Consider the following 22,140-nt stretch of genomic DNA (forward strand, 5'->3'; position numbering starts at 1 on the left):
TTGAATCTCAAAAGCATAAATATTCTCTGACCTAAGATTGCTCCACACATGCAAAGCCATAACAGTAGTCACTTAAGTAAGTTGGAAAATATGTTAAAGTTGGAGTATTTCTGTGTGATGAATGTCTTCCATCTGCAAATTGCTCAGTCATATTCTGGGAAGCTGAAACTGCCACAGAAATTAAGCAGAACAAACAGTAAACTGATTTAGAAAATATATTTTATTCATAAAAATGACTAAACATTGCTACATAGACAAAATATCTTGGAGCTAGATAATTTAGTCCCTGAATACAAAACTCAGAATATTTCTGTTCTTCTTTCAATAATGAATACTCAAATAATAACAGAAAAATGAGATGATATCCAGACTGGGTGCTGGGAGGCCTCAGCTACTTGTCTTTGGGTGTGTAAAACCCAGAGAAGGTGTCCAACACTTTGCAGGGTCACTTCCTACATTATGATAATTTCATGAGTAAAGGGCATGTTAACTTTCCTTGATGTTCAGGAATTTTCAAAGAAGCCCTCTAACAAGAATATTCTTCCCAGAATCCAATCTCCCAAAATACAGCTATTTTCCAACAAGGTAGCATCATTTGATTTTAAGAGTTTAAAGACAGAAAAAGCCAGCCTATCTAAACAGGCGCTCTTTTTTTTTTTCTTTTTTCCTGTTTAGATACCTTTTTTTTTATACATTTTGAGAACACAAGAACTATCACATTAGGTCACATGAGCAATTCCAGTAGCAGACTGATTTGCCAAGAGCGGTTATTTAAGGAGAACTGAAGGTAAGCGAGGCAGATACGGGATTAGACCCTGGAGGGATGAGGGACCCAAGAGAGATGATTGATATTAAAGGATCACCTCCTTCTCTCTCAAGAGCGGTCCATCCCAATGAGCAGGGACTGAGGCAAAAATGCCAGGAGGCACCTTTGCTGCTGCTTAGCCTATGCACTTACACCATCCTGTTCCCCTGGACAAGGAAAGGCAAAAATTGCTGTCAACTAAGTGAGCAATTCACTCTGAAATCAAAAATGGTAACAGATTCTGTGTTCCATGGAAATGTGCTGTTACTCCCGTGGAAGGCTGCTGAACATCCACAACAGAGAACAACAATTTAGAGTAGCTGTTTTGACTTGCTACAAGTATTTTTCACCTCCAGCAGTTTCTGCAAGGCCAGCCTTCACACACATGCTCTGTTTTGAAGTGGAAGGAGTAATTATTCCAAGTAAACATAAAACCTTGATTCTCCAAAACATTATCAATTTTAAAAAATTCTACATGAGGTGTAGGAATACAGAAATTATCTTCCTTCTCTCTCAAGAAGAAAGGTAAACCTTAATGTGGAAACAATATACACGACAAACATACAAGTTTGACAAAACCCAGATTTTATATTTTAAAGTTGGACCTCCAACTTTACCAGAACAAAGAAAGTAAAGAATTTACCTTAGTATCCATTACATTAAATTTTTTTAAGCCTCTCTTTGCTATCAGCTGTGAATTTTCCTAAGGACATACAGGTCACTATCAAACATTGTCTGATAAAGGTACTACTAAGATACACAGATAATTTATTTTTGGCAATGAAGATATCCTAACAGTCATTCCAGCTGGATGTGACAGGAGTGACACAGTTTAAGTCACTTTTAGAATGACATCTAAGAATCTACTGGATGAAAAAGTTAACTCTGTGTGTCTTTGGATTTGAAACAACTCCAGATACTAAAAATAACACACCACACCCCCATTTTATTTTGTATTGCCAGTGGTTTTTTTCCTAAAAGTCACACCATTGGAAGTTATCTGTATACTTCTACTGAAAATGAATTTGAGAATACTTTTCAACATAGGCATCTGCATTCTTCACATCTTCAAAAAGGCAACCTGTAAAAGGAAGTAAAAACAATACTGTGATTAGTCTCAACACTGCAGGTAAAACAAAGATGTTTCATTGTATTAACTGAAATTACATATTATAATCATCTTTTCACTTAAAAAAATAACACACTAACGTAATGAGAGAGCAGAGGCTGTATTTGAGAGCAGTGTTACTTTTGCATCACTTTTCTACTTAATATATTTCTCCTAAAAATTCCCAAGCTTACCTTTTTACTCAAGCACTGCACTTGTTGCTGAACTACATATCAAAACTTTTTTTTTTCCCAGAATAACAAAGCGCAAGGTGTTAATCTTGTCTAACTTAAAAGGCTATTTGATAGTATTTTCAAACTATGTTAGGATTAAATCTTTGATACATTTCCTGTTTTGCCCAAATATTAGCTTGTTTGAACAGTGCTGTTGCTGTAAGTGAAGTCCTGGCTCCAAAGTCCTGATGAAAAGTCCAAAGTTATAAAGAAAAAATGCCTTACATTTTAAAATGACCAGGAACCAAAACCCTACCCTAGGGCAGAAGACAAATACTTGTACATGATGAGAAGAAAGCAAACGATGTACCTCTTCTTTTTAGTGCAGTAAGTGGTCTGTCACGTCTAACAGCTATTTAGAGGAAAGGTAATATATCAGTACAGGAGAGCTATAGTATTTTTGGTGTCCCAACTCATCTGTTCTTAGTCACACGCAGGCAGCAGTTTCCCCTGCATGGTTTTGTTTTTGTCCAGCCTTCTTCAGAATCTGCAGGATACTAACTCAGAAAGTTAAGTTAGCTGACTGGAGAAACAATCACACGTCCAGATTCTTGTCTGTCAGGGAGATTGCTTCAGATATTCAATTGGAAACTCTGCTGATCACCAGGGACAGAAAGAAGATGGACATATGCCATCACAGAAGAAAAAAAAAAAAGGGGGGAAGAAAAAAAAAAAAGCCTACCAGATTGCACAACAGTCTTCTGAAAATATAACCTGTTTCTGCTACCCCATGAAAACTACACAAGAGAAAAACATTTGAGACAAACACTTCCCCTTTTTTCTCTCCAAGACCTTTCAGCAGTCACTCAAGTGAAAATTTGAATTACCATCAGTTCCCACTTTGGATTTTCAGAGATGACCCTCAATCACCACTCTACTTGACACTCTGACCAATGAATGCATGAAGCATGATCAACCAGAATAATTGAATTAAAGCATAAAATATCACTGAGTGTTCAGAACACAGGGAAAAACAAGAGTAAAAACATTTATTTTGGATCCAATGGCCAAAGAATGTTTAAGAGAGAGTTATATGTCTGCTATAGAGGACGCAAAATATTAAGCAACTTTTAACATATCGAAGAAGCTTCTCAGAAAATCATTCACACACGTCTAAAATAACATGACTACAAGGCATGAATGGGACATGACAATAGCAATTCTTGGTTAAGAATGGAAAAAATCAAGTGTTCTCACTTCCTGAACATCTCTCTTGCTACTCCAACACTAACAGCAGTAACCTAGTAGAAAGCTGCAATGTTACTACATGGAAGGGCTTGTACAGATAAAGCAAATGAGATCCGCCCAAAGTTTCCACATTTTTTAATCATTCTTTTCTTCTTTCAAACCAGAACTAAAATTCAGAAACAAGAATTTTCATGTAAAACATACATTTTCAGAAACATCTGGCACAGCTGGCCAGCAAATAGCCGCCTGGCCAGGGTGGAAGTCTACCTGCTTTCCCATGAAAATCTCAACACACTGACATATTCCCACCGAGCATTTAATTGAGCTCAATCAGCATTTTCCAATAGTAAGTTGCTACCTCAAAAACACTTCCATCAGCTCAACCAAGGAGTGTTGTAAAAGCTAGAGACTACTCATCATGTAGGGAAATTTATCCACTCCCACCCTCAATGAAAGCAAAATCAATATGCCTGTCACCTTCCTCATCATTTCTTCGTTCAGATTAATAGAGACAGACACATAATTAATAGCAGATGTAAAATCTTACCTATGCGGAAGAGTCATAAGGAACACAGGCCAGGGATGAAATCCTGGCACCAATTCAGTCAACGACAAAACTGACATTGACTTTAACAAGGTGAGAATTTTGTCCTTGCATGGCAAGGAAGCAAAAGAAAAATCAAAAAAAGCAATAACCATCTCAGTACACAAGATTCAAAATTTTAAGCATAGTTTTCTACTGGTCATTACAGGTTGCTTTGATACACAGTTCTGAGGTATCATTAGAGTGGGTATATTTGTTTAATTTGACTACTTGCTCTATTTTTTAATGCATGAAATACAATTTTTCACTCCTTTGAGAGGATTATTTGCAACTAGAGCACTTTGAAAGAAAAATAATGTGTCAAACAGCTATCTGATCTACAAACTAAGGTTTATCACTAAATTCAGAAAAAAAAAAAGTCAGTTCTCTAATCAGTTTATTCAAAGATTTTTTTATTGACCTTACCTCAGCACATTGTCCCTTTCTTAAAGTACTCAGGATAGCTAATATTAATCCATTGTCAAGAAATGATTTCTGTACTCTAGCATCCTTACTTCTATGACTGGAGACAACGTTTTTACATTTTCTCTTAATTATTTCTGAAAATTACAATCTTATTCTATCTTAGAGTATCAAGTGCATCTGAGCACTCCACCCCATTAGTTTCCATAGTGCCAGAAGCTACTAAGACTGCTGGATAATGAACAAACATAAACTCCACGTTTTCCAGCATTTTAAGAGACATCAAGACAGAGGGAGCAGCAGAGCACCACCAACATACAAATGATATATCTTACAAAATAACTTTTTCTGTAAACAATAAAGTGACAACTTTGTTAAAAGCTTTTAGAGCCAGGGCAAGGTAAGAAATCCAGGTTATAATGTTCAACTCTAGAAGCTTTCCTCTTTTAGCTTTCCCAGGAAAATGGGAAAAGGCAAAATGTCAAACTGTTAAGCATGCTCCAGACTACGGGTATGGTACTGAGGACTGAGAAAAGCATCCTGAGAGAGTGTACTTATGTGGTCAAGCAACAGGTTGCCCAGATAAGCTGTGCAATCTCCATCTGTTTTTTGCCTATTCCAAACCCGACTGGAGAGAGCCCGAGGCACCCGGCTCTGGCTGACTCTGCTTGAGTGGTGGGGTCGGATGGGGCAGTCCCCAGAGGTGCCCTCCAGCCTCAGCCATTCTGTGACACTGTGACAATTTTGTACGGACACACACACAGGCGAGTGAAACAGCAGCACTGTGCTCGTGGAAACTCTTTTACTATAGGCTACAAAAAAAAAGAGGTTGGCAATATTTTTTTTTGTCAGTACAGAGAAGGTAGTTATGGGGTTATAGGTTTCAGTCTTTCTGAAACTTTCTAATAACATTTTATTTTATAGAGTGCTTCATCAATCTGTGCCTCTGAGCATTTTCCTGACTTCGTACGATAAAAATCTCGCAGAAAACAGCAGGGTAAGGGCATTTCCTACTGAACTGAACATCCAGTCACAGAGTCAAACACTGAGTAACGGGTGAAAGAACGAAACTGTAATTTCAGAAAATACTTTAAAAGCTATGGAGACCTAATGAACTAGGGAGATAAAAGAAGGCGGTTCCAGATGGCAGAAGCTGTTGCAAAGAAATCTCTTCTACTGACGCGGTAACACTGGGGGACCAGGCAGAGTGAATGACTGCTGTACGAGAAGCAGAAGCGTGACTACAGGCAGCTAAAGAATATATTTTAAAGAAATGCAATCTGCAAATCCAATGCATACAATCTGTCTTGTGGAGCTAACAACAGAGAGAGGAAATGAAGCCCTAAGAGAAAATTATTTTCTCAGCTACGCAAAGAAAAAGCAGCTCAATCTTTCAATCAGCTGCAAGAACCAGAAAAGAAGCCAGATCCCTATTTCAACAAAACAGGAAAACAACCCGTATGCCAAAAGGTGCGTTCCCATGCTCTAACACAAACTTTTAAACTGTTCTTATGTTTGTATTCTCTTTAGTGAATCGTGCATAAATAAAGATCTCTGTGTATGTCTCTCAAAGCTGAGGACACAGAATTTCTAGTATCTATGTCTCTACCAAGAGCTAAACAAAAAGTAGACAGAAGATACACTACAGAATTTATCTTCAGTATTAGAAAGGGAATTGTACTTCTGTTTACTCCTACATAATTACAAAGGAAAATAGCGGGCTGAAAGTTGTTACAGACACTTCGGCTTCAGCAGAAGAAAATGAATCCATTACACCTACGAATGCTTCCTGAAATACGACTGCTCTGGTTTTGCTTTTCCATTGCACAACAAAGAACAAAACTCCACCACCATGCTCAAGCTTAAACGCACTGAAGACATTTTACTGTTGCCTTCTTTGCACATTAGACCCGTTTTTAAACACTACCACATACATTTCATAACGCCACACTGTGTTTTAGAAGAACACAACTTCTATGGCTATCTTCAATCATATCTACTGCGAGCAGACAATCTGTACATAAGCAGATACCCATGCATTAATCCTGCACATGCGCTAGTGTGAAGTCAGGCGTGATTGAATGACGGCAGAGGACACGTTGATTATGCACTGATGAGGCTACAGCCTACAATCAATGTCAAATGCTGCATTCATTGCCACTCAAGGCTGACAGGTAATCAAGCAATGCCATGCCATGCCATCCATGTGCGCAGGAAGAGAATAATCTTCCCCAAAAGTCATGGACTGCTGTGGGCAGTTCTCTGCTCCTACATCCAGCTGCACTGGTGGAAGACATTAACTTCACCGGCTCAATAGTAACCCTCTGCCGCAAGTTACTGTTCCCCTCTCCCCAGAAAACGCCATTTCAAGCTTTCTGCCTAGTGTCTGGTGAAATCAGATGGTATGCTAAACTGTGATCTGCGCTAATCGGATTGATTTATCCTAGAAACAAGAAAGGGAGGGTTTGCACAAACAGCTGTGCTGGGACATCATAGAGGAAAGACTAAGCTCTGGTGGAAACGAGTGAAAAGCTGAGAGCAGTCGGTTTTTTCCACATGTACAGCTGGATTTGGAAGGTAACATATACTCAAAGCCTCAGACCAAAGTCTAATTCACATACAGAGTTGTATTGCCAGAAAAACTATGGCTAATGCTAAGTGTTATGGTTTAAGTCTTACCAATTACATCTAGTACAACTGCTTGGGTGGTTGCAATTATAGTGCAGTCAAGATGCCCTGTACATAGAATACACTTCTACCTTGAAAAAAGAATCCAAGTGACAGAAACATGTTTGTGTGAGTGTAAATGAGGGACATGTAAATCCTACCCTGTATTTAATAATGCACTGGTACAACTACAGCAACAATGTGCATAAACACATAAAGAAGGCCATAATGCTGCCCAATACATTTATCACTCCTGTAAAATATAAAGACGGATCAAGGAGTAGGAGGATTAAAGCATCTTCACTACATCTAGGTCCCAGCTCTATAAATATCTGATTCCCGATGAGTTCTGCTCAATGGCTGGTGTTCCCACAGCTGCTGATGAGGGGCAGAGGAGCTAAAGGACTACTGCCTTCTCTGAGGCGGAACGCTGCTCTTCCCATTCCCGCACCACTGTCAGAAGCAGTAATGTCTTATAGCTGTTACTATTACTCTGTGGATTAGCAACTACTGGCAATGGCTGATTATAAATGCCAACATTAAAACTTAAAGAGTTCGCCTGCCTACCCATACCACACAGTTTATATATCTGCTCTCACCTAACAGTCAAGGACTAAGTCCGTTGATGCACAAATAACCTGTTCCAGAAATACGTTTTGGCACCAGCGTGAATGAACGGACACAAAGCAGATGGCATTAGACAAGCAGGGACGCGAGAGAACATTACCTGCTATATTTACACTCGCCCCCACTGAATCCACAGACCCATAAAAAAGCAGCTGTCTTTTCCAGACTGAATGCTACCAAGCTGTTGCGTATTGCCCCTACATCTCTGAGGCTGCTCCTTTGAAGTGCAAAAGCATTTTTTAGAGGAAATTGGAGAGGAAGGCAGCATATTCACTACTAGAAGACTGAGAGGAGCCAGAGATGTCCCTGCCTTGACAGTGTAGGATTTACTTGCCTTAAATTGGCTTCCTGGTAGGTTGCAAACACCCTGGCTGGACTCCAGCTGCAAAGTTACCTTCTGTTACACTGATGTTTAATTATCATTTTTCTATACTCCAGGCTCTTGGGATTATAGCTGAATATTATGTCACTGCGTGCCTGTTTCCCCTATGTCACACAGGTCATGTAAGCAGACTTGGCTGCTCCAATATCCCCTCCACAGCCAATCAATGCTAGCCAGTAACCACATGTGATGGTTTAGCCTGAACTACCACACAGTTTCTTGCTCACAGATCCAAAACACACCAGCTACTGAGAGAAAAATTAACTCCATCCCTGCTGAAACCAGGACACCACAACATGTCATAAATAATTGTTTCAGGTTCTCTCAGATAGGAAAAGTTTTCCAACATGTTTTAAGTGCCACGCAGTGAGAAGTCTGGTTTTGAGCATGCATCAAAACATGAAAACGTGTTTTATATAATTGCCCTTCCTTGGCATTTTTGGACCAAGCAAACTGAGGAACCACCAGCCTGTGCTCATAGCAGCAGAACTTCACACCACTAGGCTGGTAAGTCTCAAATACTTTACTATGGAAAACAAACAATTTCAAATAAAAATGTCACTAGAGGAATCTGAGTCCTTTGAAGGTCACTAAAACAATACTACAATACTACAGATTAACTGAACAGATACTGTTGGACAAAACGAGTTTCAAATATTTAATCAAATAGGAAACAAAAATCTAGGGTCAGTGTAAAAGCCTTCTTGACTATCGCTGTCATGCTTGAATTCCAATGGATACAGAAACTAAAATTTATGCAGAATACTCTCACAGCCAACCATGGCAGCACTCTGCTGCACAGGACTATGTGGTGACGGGAATAATTAAGTCAACAGAAGCGCAAGTTGTGGAACTATGTTATCCTGACAAGCTAAAATCCTGCAAATTGGGTTGAAGAATAAGGGCACATGGAATGGCAACTTTGCAATTTGACCTACTAACCCCTACAGGGTTCAGATTTGGATGTGGAGAAGAGGACAGTTAGTGAAGGACTCCTAACCTCACTCACCCCACAGGAGTTCAAGGTCATTCTTTAACATATGTAACAGCAAGGAATTTCCTATCTCAAAGAGAAGTTGTTTCCAGAAGTTGTTTCAGCAGCTCTAAGGTCTTACAGGTAATGTACTTTTGGGCAGTGCTACACTACCACAGAAGCAGAGGAACACAGGTAGTAACGAAAACTGGGGAGAACTTGGCTTCAGTAGATCTATCATCTAAACAGCCAAAATTCCCAGCACTTCTAGGAGAGAGCTGGGGAAAGGCAAGTCCTCTCCTGTACAATGTGAAAGTTGGTGTAGAGCTGTGGGCTTTCAAGTCTTCATTGCACGAAGAAATTTACTAGGAGAACATCACTCTGATAAATCATTTTCTTCTTCTGTCCAAGTTGGGGAAGACACAAAATGTAATCAAAATAACCAATTGGAAAGAGAATTAGATTCCTTTCATTCAATTGCTGGTGGAATTAATGGTAACCAAAGCAAGGATTTATTTTTTTTAAATGTGATTTCTCCCTTTCAGGATTTACAAAAACAAACCCATCTATAAATCACGATGCATTGTTTCAACTACTCCTTCTTAAAAGTATTAATTTCTTACAAGAATGAAGCTGGATTTGAAATGTGACAGAGATAAATGAGAAAAAGCAAGAGATTCCTCCGAAGTCCCAGGCTTTACAGGTGCACTGCAAGTTCTCTCTTTGCTAACGTAACAGTTGCATGCTGAAGCTTGCCTAGCTTTAGAGGGAAAACTATAAGCAGCTGCAAAATCAGTAGAAAATAAATCTCTACATTTTTTTATTTTATATGAAGACAATAATTTTTTTTTTTTTTTTAGTTTAGACCAAGTAGTTCTTTGTGTGAAAAAAAGGAAAGGTTTTTTTTTTGGGTTGGGTTTTTTCAGGTTAACTTGAGAATGTTACTATTTTTTTGCTTCTTTACATCTAGCTATGAGAAGCCCCAAAACTTCATGGCTTTATTTTGCCTTTTGCCAAGCCTTCCTCATTAGCCTATACTATTTTTATTTCCACTGCAGACATTACTTCTTGTGGTACCCACCCAGATAGGCACCGAAACAGCAGGTCCATTTACCTTTGTTAGTCTTAAACACTGTCTTGAATGCAAACCACAGCGAGGGATGGAACTTAGTACTAATGTTGCATTGCAATTACTGATTCAAAGCAAACTGGGCTACAAAACCTAGAGAATTTAGGATTTTCTTAGTCAACACCATGTTTGGTTTTTACTCTAGTAATTACCACACCAAACTTCACACTCATCAGGCAATCTGAGTAGCACATATTTTTCTGCACCAAGTGGTTTTGAACTGCTATAGAAAAGACATTCGTGTAAACACATACATGTGTGGGCAGTTGGGACACACGTGTTAACCTAAAGCAAACAAGGCACTGCAAGCTGCTGTGTCAATTTACAGCATATTAACTACATCCTAAAACTAGAGATACGTGAAGAAATTAATCCTTGGCACACCAAACTGGAACATATGATGCAGCTCCTAAAAACTTTTTAGCTTCGTCGAAAGGTGTTGCAAAAGGCTGAATTAGAGAAGGTTGCATTTGCCACCCTTTCAAAGACCTGCACTCCAACGCGCAGCTCGCCATTTCACACTTGCACACACACAGCTTGCTGTCACAGCAGGATTTGCTCCAGGCTGATTTCCTGAAAGTCATGTCAGTATAAGGCGCCGTTCTGTTTTGCAGCTCTCATACCAGTAGATTCCTTTGCAGTCTTGGGAATCTGTTTCAACTGACCAGCACCAACAACACCCAAGCACAATGGTATCTTCTCCTGAAAGAGAAAGGAGTGACACACTGCTTCTGCTGTAGCATCCAGCAACTGCACCGCTTATGGTATTTCAGAAATGAGGAAAAGAATGAAAAAGTGTAGTGCCTGAATAAGGCACTATGCACAGTTCGATATCTTTTAAAAGAAATGTCTAGATAGAGAGATCTATGGATTTATTTTGTTGACCACAAAGAAAGTAAATTGCACCTTATTCCAGAAGGAAGGTATAATTGTACCTAATTATACTTTAGTCCAACTAAGTGGCGACATAATCTCTCTTCAACAGTGCCATCAAATCCTGTCTCTCAAAAGTAAGCTGATAAGGTATGGTGCGTGTCAGGTGTGAGATCGGAGATCACTCAGCACACTATGCACTTATTTCTTTGATGAGGTGCTGGCTTATCCAGATGTGTGATGTTCTGGTCATTTGCATGGCTGTTGCTCTTAATTAGATGCTCTTTGGTGGTATTCTCTGCAACATAATTTATAGAATCATAGAATGATTAGAGTTGGAAGGGACCTTCAAAGGTCATCTAGTCCAACCCCCCTGCAAGGAGCAGGGACATCCCTGACTAGGTCAGGTGGCGCAGAGCCTCATCCAACCTGGCCTTGAACATTTCCAGGGATGGGGCTTCCACCACCTCTCTGGGCAACCTGTTTCAGTGTTCTACAACCCTCAGTGTAAAAAATTTTTTTCTTAATATCCAATCTAAATCTACCTCCCTCTATTTTAAAACCTCTACCCCTCGTTCTATCACAACAGGCCCTACTGAACAGCCTCTCCCCATCTTTCTTGTAGGCCCCCTTGAGGTACTGGAAGGCCGCTATCAGGTCTCCCTGGAGCCTCCTCTTCTGCAGGCTGAACAGCCCCAACTCTCTCAGCCTGTCCTCACAGGAAAGGTGCTCCAGCCCTCTGCTCATCTTTGTGGCCCTCCTCTGGACCTTCTCCAACTGGTCCATGTCCTTCTTACGTTGGGGGCTCCAGAACTGGACACAGTACTCCAGGTGGGGTCTCACCAGGGCAGAGTAGAGGGGCAGAATCACCTCCCTCGACCTGCTGGCCACAGTCCTCTTGATGCAGCCCAGGATGCGGTTGGCCTTCTGGGCTGCAAGCGCACATTGCTGGCTCATGTTGAGCTTCTTGTCCACCAGCACTCCCAAGTCCTTCTCCTCAGGGCTGGTCTCAATCCATTCTCTGCCCAGCCTGTATCTGTGCCCGGGATTGCCATGACCCAGGTGCAGGACCTTGCACTTGGTCTGGTTGAACTTCATGAGGTTGGCACGGGCCCACCTCTCCAGCCTGTCAAGGTCCCTCTGGATGGCATCCCTCCCTTCCAGCGTGTCGACGGAACCACACAGCTTGGTGTCATCGGCGAACTTGCTGAGGGTGCACTCTATCCCACTGTCCATGCTGCTGACAAAGACGTTGAACAGGGCTGGGCCCAACACCCGTTGGGTGTTGAAGCATCCTATCTCTGCAAAATATCCCGTTACTATATTCCAATCCCATTATGATTTAAAGACAGGGAAGCACTAACAAATGTGAAGGAGAAGCACTGATTTTAGGTCTTCACTACAAAATAACACGCTCAGTTGGATTCTAAGCTGGCAAATGCCTCCTTCCTTTCTCTCCTCCTCCTGTCCCTTTAGTCATGAAGTATTGCAGCAAATTCTAAAACAGGAAGGTGACTTTCAATTGCTGCGTCCTCCAAACCAGAAAAATGAATAATAGTCTTCTATTACCAGCTTATTTTCCACCTCAAATGATCCCTTCACCACAAACTACAATTTTCTCTATTATTCCCTAATATTGAACCATTCACTACATTAACTCAAACCTTCTTTCTCCTATTTTTAACCATTACTGATAATATTTTTCTCCTCACACCAATCAATCCCTCTATCTAAACCCACACAATGCTCCTTCCGTCAGGATTTATCTCCAGCCTGTGCTATGGCTCATATACTACTGTAGGAGACAAAGTTCCCACACAGTCTTGCTCATACCGTTTCTCTAGAAAAGCAAGATTACTACAAAAAAATAATTATTTGTTTCCCAGCTGCAGCAGCAGGTAAAATCTGAAAGCCAGAATCCTCTTCAAGGCCTGGCTGGAGATGCCTGTTTCTTGCTTGTTTTTCTTGTCTTTTTTCTCCCCTGCTCCTCCCTGCCTTTAATAGGAGAAAAAAAATAGTAGGATAAGATTATTTCCATTTTAAAAGCAACACAGTGGAAAGCTGAAGAGAACAAGGAACTGAACTGGAAACATAAGGAGAAGGAGGAGAAAGCAGTATCTCTTGCTAAAAACTGAAGTGTAGACAAGTACTCACACTAAATAAAACAGACACGTAATTGGTGTGGTGCATTATCCAGGCTATCATACAAGCACCAACTAAAAACATTATTTGGGTTTCCCTCATGCTCTCTACAACTCTCAGTGTAATACCAATACAATTATCTGCAGGATTCTGGACTGGCAAGACACCAGAGCCATTAGATATTAATGGTGTAGGTCAATGTATTTTTGAATTTTAATTTAATGAAAATCAATCTTTCTCTCTTTGTCCAAATTTAGCTACCTGTTAAGAGACTGTTCGAGGCCACTTGTAAGACAACCTTATCACCTCTTATACCAAGATGCTATAGAAGACCCAAGAGACAGGTAAAACTGACATGAGAAACTGCAGGGCAGCACCAGAGGTCACCTGCTCTGTCTTCAAACTGGCTGTCAGGAAAAGCTGTATTAAAAAACTATTGTGGTAAAGTGCTTTAAAAACAAAGAGACGTCAAAGAAACAAGCCAACCACTTCTAGTTAATAGTCTACCTGCTGATGGCCTGGCGGGAGAAGTTCCAGTTTATTTTTGCTTTCATCTCCAAACTGTGTTTCATTTATATCCAAAAAGAAAACCTGCCAAAACCTGAAAGCTAAGAAATGGTCTATTATCTTCATTTCCTGCAATGTTTTAGAGTTAGCGATGCCACAGAAACCAGTACACAGACACAAACTAGGTTTGGAAGAGTCTCCCTTAGCAAATGCTACACAAGCGGAGCACACCACGATGTCATGTTGAAACTGCCGGGATATCTTGCCACGTATGCAATGCTGTCACAGCGTAAGACACATCCATTCCTGAATATCCCAAACCCTAACACAACCTGAAGTACCATCTGAAATACTAAGAAGATGTGGGGAAGGGGCAGAGGCAGTATGACATAGAATGGACGCATTAGAGATAAACAGAAATAAATTATAACTTTTAATGAGAGGTATTTGGTTATGTGCTTACATTTACATGCAGTTAATATGGTCCAAACAATCAAACTACCATAACTCAAAAGAACGAGGTAGAGGAGATTAAAGGAGAATGTGGCACTGTTAAGTAACACTTTGAAACTAGATAGTTGGAACAGGTGTCCTCATTGGGTTATCTTTTGAAAACTTCGTGGAAAATAAGCAAGTTTGAAAAATCAGCTGCTTAAATTCTCTCTTTGCTTCCTGCCAGTTAAAACTAGAATGAGAATAAACACCTCCCTGCATGAGGTATGAGGATTAATTTGTTTGTGTATGTAAATGGGTATTTAAGTATCAACTACTATTTTATTTTCAATATGTTATTGGGACTACTGCATTCCTACCCCAGAGTTCAGCTTTTGGCAAGAGATTAGGATTGCGTTAAAGTGGGAACAGGTGTTTGGAAGATGATATGGCTGTAATAAAAGCTCTAACCAAGAAGATGAAGGGAAAAATAATTTAAATGTGGCATTCGTTTGTATTGTGTGAAATAGAGACACCAAAACCAAAATCACAACTAAGGGATATTTAGGAAAATGTCTTCGCCTACTGTGATTTGTTCCCAGGAGCACACAGTCTGAGTAGGACTGTCCTTTGATCCCAGGCCATCCTGTTCCTTCTACAATCTCATGACCCCTGTTAAAAGGCCAACCACTCAATAAATAACAGTTTCACTGCTTAATGCTGGTAATAAAACATTTTCAAAGCCTCAAAAGGATGTAGGAGTTTAAGGGCACTATCAGCGAGATTTGAGCTCCTAAATTATAACAGGTATTTTTACAGTGTGGATTTCAAGCCTCTAAGATCCCTACAGCCATTACTAGGTCAAACTGATTTTTATTTCTCAGGACTGAGCACACTCTTTTGCCAGCTACAGTCAGAAGAAAAGCTGAAACCATCCATTTCAAGGCTCAAACTCATGAAAGCAGACGTTTTCTTAGTAAAAAGAAGAGTTACTGACCTTGAAGCTTCCTAAGAAAATAGAATATTCACCACTTTTAAAATATCTTTCCCTCAACAATAACATAATTGAATATAAAAGCTTTCAAGTGTTTTTTTGAAAGTAGATTGTGCTCAAACCCCAATCCTGCAAATTAAACCTGTTTGCATCAAGATGTACTATTGTAGAAGCAAACACAGCAATGATTTTTATAAGCAAAGGTTTATGGGTTGAAGGTGTTGCAAAGATGCATGGTGTTTATTATTACTTTGTTTATTGTCATACTCTGTGATGGTTTCTTGTAATAGCAGGACATAATGTATACATAAGAGTAGGACAAAATAAATAAAATTTAACTATGGAGATACAGGCAAGACTCTGTGCGGAGCATGGGTCCTCAGTTGTGGGAACCTGAAGTCCCTTATGTCTTTCACGATGAAAAAGCTTTCCTGTGTCCTGTTAAACAACTGACTGAAGGATGCAGTAATGTAATTTCTGCATGCTAGATATTTATTTTGCTGGTATTCAATGATTTCTGCATTTTAAGAAGGTTTAATACAATTATCTTTGACTTCAGTACGTTTAAGGTACATCCTTTCTAAGTATTTTTTGTCAGTAGTCACCCATGAGAGAATTAGTCTACTACATTAGCAAGACAGTAAGGAAGGTTTTTAAATGACTGATGACAGAGGATTATCTCTTTGAAAACAATACTGAAGAAAACAATTTTGACCTGAGACAAACTCACATGTCCTTTTGATTCTAATGACTTTATCAACAAGAACATGGTTTTTCAGAAGCTGAACTTGGCCCTGTATCATTGATTCTGCACACACACTTGAACAGCTCTGAGCAGCTCCATTTAACTCAATTGTCCACAGGAGGCAATTATTCATGTGATGAAGTGCCTATGGGAGTCAAATCTAGACTCATAAATGGTTTATGGATTCCTGCCCCTGATAGGCATCAGGCAACTCTAAATATCTACTCTCTATCAGGACAGAATTGGAAAATTTTGATTAACACATCAGTTAACGATAATTTCTAAAGCCACTGAAAGAAAACAAATTGGTCTTTCAATAGGAAGGGTTGTACAAGAAACTGAAGAGATTTTAAGATGGAGCTTGACTAATTGATGAAACGTGACATGTTATCTGCAATAGCAGGAGATCAAATTTAATGATACACAAGAGTTCCACATAGTCCTAGCTAAAAACCACACCAATTACTGCAAGTCTGTGGCGTAAAAACTGATCACAAAAGCTAGCACAAGCATCAAATGGCCTCAAGTTGCATCAGAGGAGGTTTAGATTGGATATTAGGAAAAAATTCTTTACTGAAAGAGTGGTCAAGCATTGGAACAGGCTGCCCAGGGAACTGGTGGAGTCACCATCCCTGGAGGTGTTAAAAAAAAATGTGTAGATGTGGCACTTTGGGACATTGTCTCTTTTTGAGACAATGACCTTTTACATATCCTAGCATTACCATAAGATTCTGAGTCTCAGAACCCTGACATCCTTCCTCTCAATAAACCATCATTATCAAAAACAGAAAAAAAAAAAATCCCATAGTCGCTTAATTCAAAACCAAACCCTCATTCTAAGCAAAGCCTTTTTTTTTTTTCTCACCAAATTAAATATCAGAGATTACACAAAGACCCTAGTAGCCTTCACTAATGTATTTCCCCAGAGACGTATGCATTTCTTTGGTGGCAGTTTCAACAATAAGCAAATTCTCTTGCAAACTTTTCCCTCTGCTGTGTTAGCACAGCTGCATAGTCACCAGATAATGCAGAAGGAGCAGAAGGAAGAGACAAGGTGACATGAACAAAAGGCCAGGGGAGATAGAAAGTTTACCTTAAACCAGATCAAATAGGTTGCTGCTGAATATAAAACTACCACCCTCAATATCACAGCAATGGGAGCTAACGTACAGGCCAATAAAATAGTCAAAAGAAAGCCATAGGCAATGCCATATGAATGAATACTGAATGGACATGGTATTAAAACGTCTGGAAATACACTCTGAAAGCAGCATGTCCCGTAGACATGCTTTTCATGTCATTCAGCCTTATCCAAACAAGTCACATAAGCAATACAGAAAGCAGGTTTCTCCCTTTTATCAAACTCTGTTACTTGTGGGAGTTATTTTCATGTCTGATTTACCATGGAAAATATAGGTAAACGATCCCATTTGTCTTCCCTGACCTCCAAGTCACACTGCCTAGAAAAGCCAGACCTTTCCCTTCTCCAAAGATCTCTGTTATTACTTCTAAACTGTGAGGAAGAGTTCACATCATTCAAGATGTGAAATGCAAAAAAAAAAAAAAAAAGAAAAGAAAAGCAAACAAACAGAAAAACCTCAGGCTTTTACATACATGTAAACAAAATCACCAAACCCATGTCCCAAGAAAAACCTCAAAAGGCTGGATTTCTGAAGTTGAGCCCAGGTTCACCTATGCAACTGTGCACCCTGTCTTCTTCCATCACTCTTATTTATTGACTTCATTTTAAATAAGAATGTAACAGCTCTCAAACGGAGGGCTGTGTGTCCATCATCCAGCACAGCAGATACCTGCACTGTGATGGAATCAAAGGCCTCAACAAGAAAGAAATTACTGTGAGTAATAGCCATCTCCCTTCACAGACAATTTATGCAGCTCACAAACAAATTGCTCCTCCAGTATTCATCTTCTGTAGCCTCTCCTTCCTGTCCACTTTTGCCATGCTTAGATTTAAATTTGAAAATTATCTCCTTGGATCATGCACGGTGCTTTTAATTTTTCAGCCAAGTGCTACGCACAGCTTTTGTCTGCAATAGTAACAGATTGCCCAAGGACACACACAGTGAGTCATGGAAAGAGTCAGGATTTCCTGGCTCTTAATCCGATGCTCAGACAAGGCCTCTCATGTTTCCAATTTTCAGAGGCTGGCAGGTGGGGGGGAAGAGAAGAGAAAGGAAGGAAAAAAAAGATAGAGACTTTTTTAGATAATCAAAATAAACAACCAGGGAAAAAAACCCGCACAAGCTCTTTCCCTTCTCAGTTTCAGATGACTGATGTAACAGTAATCACAAAATCTGCTGAAGAGCTTAAATCTGCTTTTAAAAAAAAATAAGGAATAGAACAGAGCAAAAATATTAATAGGCAGCAAAAAGATAATAAAAATTGGCATCTCTTAAAACATAAACAGAATAACCAGCTTGCTCAACAAGCCTGGAAACAGAAGCGAAAGGAATTCACATGCTTTCAGGGGAACGGGATTTGGGAAGCTTGCTCCCAAATAGGAGGGTAGGTAGCAGAATTAGCGCATGCCCACTCCAGATCTGTGAAAAAATCTGGGGGTTGTGAACATGCAAGTAGGTGACGTGAACCAACTCTCACCTGAACACACTTCAAAACCACTCTGTGTGTTACACTAGTCTATTTAACTTAGGAAGCTGGTTCCCTCAAGACCATCTATAATTAGCAAGAGATGAGGAACATTCAAGAGACAAATATAGACCACGAAGAGGTGATGTATAAGCAGCCTGAAAATAATTAATATCCACCCTAATAATGCCATCTACTCCAAAAGACTGTGCGACAGTTTACAAAACCCATAATGTCACAAAGGAACAGGAAAATAATTTTTCATCCCCACAAAAATAGGCCACCCATCATATTCTGAAAAAGGATCCAAGCAAAAAAACAAATGGATTTTGAAACAAGTTGTACTCATTTATCACTGCAAAGCACAGCTCACACGTGGGCTTTGGCAGCACTCTGGCTAACTGGCTGAAATGAGGCTCATTTAGAAATAAAATAGATGTTAAAACACTGGTGCCAGTAAAAGACATTAACTGCAAATACACATATATGCACACACGTATGGGATATTTAGGGACTGCTTATGTCAGTGAGCTGGGATAATGAGATTATTTAGAGACTACTGCCTCAGGTTACAGGTAACTCAAAGTCCATGCATTTTGTTACTCTCTCTATTACAGCAGCAGTAAAAAGTCTTGCTGTGTTCATGACAAATATTTGCACTCCCAACCTAGCCCTCACTGAAGAGATCTAGAGCAACATCTAACAGGTACAGTCAACCCTACATTGTGGGAATGGAGATGGCTTCTTTGGGTCCCTGCTGACCCTAATTAAATGATTAACAATAGCCATCACCATGAACAGCAAACTATTTTGGTAGAGAATGAGAACCAAGCGAGCCAGGAGGTGGTTCCTTCCAGGTTCTCAGAGAGACACAAGCAGTAAGTCAGCACAGCATCAGTCAACATCATCAGGGCCCTCCTGACAAAGGGGCCAGCATCAGTCAACATCACCAAGCACAGCACAGCATCAGTCAACATCACCAGGGGCCCTGCTGACAAAGGACACAGAAAGGCTGAGGTACTCAATAGCCTCTTTGCCTCAGTCTTTACTCATATGACTAGCCTGCAGGAATTCCAGGCCCCTGAGGCCAGTGGGAAAGTCTGGAAGAAGATGACTTCTTGCTGAACGAGGACCAGGCTACAGAACACTTAAAGTGGACGTACATTCGCAACAGGAAAAGTGTTGACAGCGAGTTGATCTCACCTCAACTCAGAACTGGTAAGGTCACATCTGGAGTACTGGGTCCAGGTCTGGGATCCCCAGTACAAGAAAGATACGGACTTACTGACGCAAGGCAAGGGCTAACGAAGGGCTAACGAGGGGCTGTGAAGACAGCTGAAGGACTGGAGCATCTTTATACGATGAGAGGCTGACAAGTGGGACTGTTCAGCCTGGAGAACAGAAGGTCCAGGGAGATCACATCAATATGTATAAATATCTGACGGGAGGGAATGAAGATGAGAGAGTCAGACTCTTCCCAGTAGTGCCTGCTAATAAGACAAGATGAAATAAGCACAAATTAAAGAGCATGAAATTCCTTCTGAACAGAAGAAAATACTTTTTTACTGTGAGGATGATAGAACACTAGCACAGGTTGCCCTGGAGTCTCCATTCTTGGAAATACTTAAAACCGAACTGGACATGGTCCCAGGCAACCTGCTCTAGCTGACTGTGCTTCAGGAGGGGTTTGGACTAGATGGTATCAAGAGAACACTTCCAACCTCAATGACTCTGTAAATATATTTCTACTGCATGCATTTTTTAAGTGAACAAGTTAATTTACAAAGATTAGTCGTTAAGGCATCCTTCAAGATAAACCGTTCCAATGTTTTGGAAACCCTCCAAACTTTATTTTTCCCACTCTGCTTTTTTGGGGGGGGTTTAGATGCGGAGCAAATATTACTTTCCCCCTTCAGTTTGCTCCCTACGCTTCCTTATCAACTTCTTTCATCTTCTTCCTTCAACTTCTTTCATCTTCTTTTCATCTAAAGATACTTTAGTCAAATACTGGACAGAAAATACTTCTGAATTATACACTACCTTGCAGTTTTGCTTGACTCCTCTTCCCCTACCCACCCCCTTCACACCATCTTTTCTTTATATTACAATATAGTATGAATTTTTCCTTCAGCTCTTAGTTCCATACAATCCATTATTATTCTCTTCAAGCTTCTTCTTCCCCCTGCCCCTTTTCTTCATCTGTTTTTCAGCCACTGAATACTTTCCAGTTCCAGATGAAAATAACAATTAGGTTTTATTATTATTAGACCTTTTCTTGTACTGATAAAAATCTTATTATCCAAAACAAAGCTAGCACGATTTCTTTAACAATGAGATTTTCATGTTCATTTCTTATCTTCTTTTTAGAAAACATTAATGACCTTCAAGGAGAATCAATTTCCAGCTTCTTTCTTTCTGTTCTCTTATTTTTTAAAATCCAATTTTACCATCAAGGACAAGTATATATGAACAAGTAACACACTAGAGTCATAGCTCCCTTGAGGTATCATTCTGGATTATTGAAGTATAATTATTATAGCACATTGGTCTGCTCCAAGACTTCCAAAATACTGTTTAAAACTCCTTCCTTAGAGCAAAGCCACTAAAAAATATGCTGTTAAAATATAACTACCTGCGTTATAAAAAAAAAAAATAAAAAATCAGGACTTCACAAAATTCAATGAACAAAAAATGGCGTAAGTTAGTACAAATGTAGACAGATGACACCCTAGATCCAAAGTTGAATATCATAGCATGACCGTAAGGTCTGAATGAAATAACCTGAAGTTGCTCAAAATTTGATCAGTTTTATAAGATAAACATCGAGAAATAGCAAAGACTGAAACCAGGCACTTAACGTTTCAGCATTAAATCCTTTCCTTCAATTGTACCGAGTTAGTTAGAAAAAAAAAAAAAAATCTGAAAAATGTTTGCTTCAGACTTTAAAAACAATAATTCTCCTTGATTTCTCACACTAAAATCCTTACTGCTTGACAGACAATTTGAACATTTTTTTAATTCACTTTGCACATTTGCCACACTTCACTCATTTTGTATCCTGAATTTAAGCATTTTATACAAAATCCTATTGTACTGCATAGACAAATAAACTCAAAAAAGACTAATCCCAAAAGGAATTCTGATCTCCAAAACCCTTATATTCCTTAGTAAGCCAAATTAAATGAGTATGGTTGTTTGCATGTGCAAGGATTACTTTTAGAAAGTGACAGATCCTACGTAGGCTTAATTATTTAAAATAATTAATTTTCCTTTAGCTGACTTTTAAAAATAGGCTTTCTAGTCTTTAAATCTCAGAGATCATGCCAAACACCTCATTTTTCACATTACATATATTTTATGCACAGTCATAGATACATGTCCACTGTGTATTACACAATAAAACACAAACAAAGCCTATTTAGAAGACAGAGTGGCTGAAAGACAGAAGGAAAGAAAAGCACAGACCTTGAACATCAGGAGTAAAATCAAATTAGTTAACTGCTAGAAGCATGAAGTATTAATGAAATAGAACTAAAGAATTTTCCCCTTATGAGGAACATTTATTCAATGTTAATTAAATTCTTTTATTCAAAATCTATACTTACCCAAGCATAAAAATATTACATCATATCAGTTACCGCAGAGTATAAGCAAATACTACACTATAAGAATCTTTTTCCCCATCTAGTGGAGTGAAGCCTTTAAATCATTTATACTGTTTG

At 39.4% G+C, this 22,140-nt stretch overlaps 1 protein-coding gene across 4 annotated transcripts in view; it reads right to left on the minus strand.

Moving 5' to 3' along the window:
* Positions 1–212: 212 nt before the first annotated feature.
* The window catches only part of UBE3D (ubiquitin protein ligase E3D), an 85,599-nt gene continuing 63,671 nt past the window's right edge, over positions 213–22,140 (minus strand). For 2 of the 4 annotated variants that reach the window (XM_086745591.1, XM_086745589.1), the window contains one exon: positions 213–1,886. In XM_086745591.1, coding sequence (XP_086601717.1) covers positions 1,866–1,886 — 21 coding nt within the window. In that variant the 3' untranslated portion in view covers positions 213–1,865. Of the gene's footprint in view, positions 1,887–14,658; positions 14,745–22,140 lie in introns of all 4 variants that reach the window. The other 2 variants (XM_086745590.1, XR_015258261.1) reach the window with 2 other exon arrangements.

Source organism: Chlamydotis macqueenii, chromosome 3 (assembly GCF_036417535.1).
Source record: "Chlamydotis macqueenii isolate bChlMac1 chromosome 3, bChlMac1.mat, whole genome shotgun sequence".
Classification (NCBI taxonomy): domain Eukaryota; kingdom Metazoa; phylum Chordata; class Aves; order Otidiformes; family Otididae; genus Chlamydotis; species Chlamydotis macqueenii.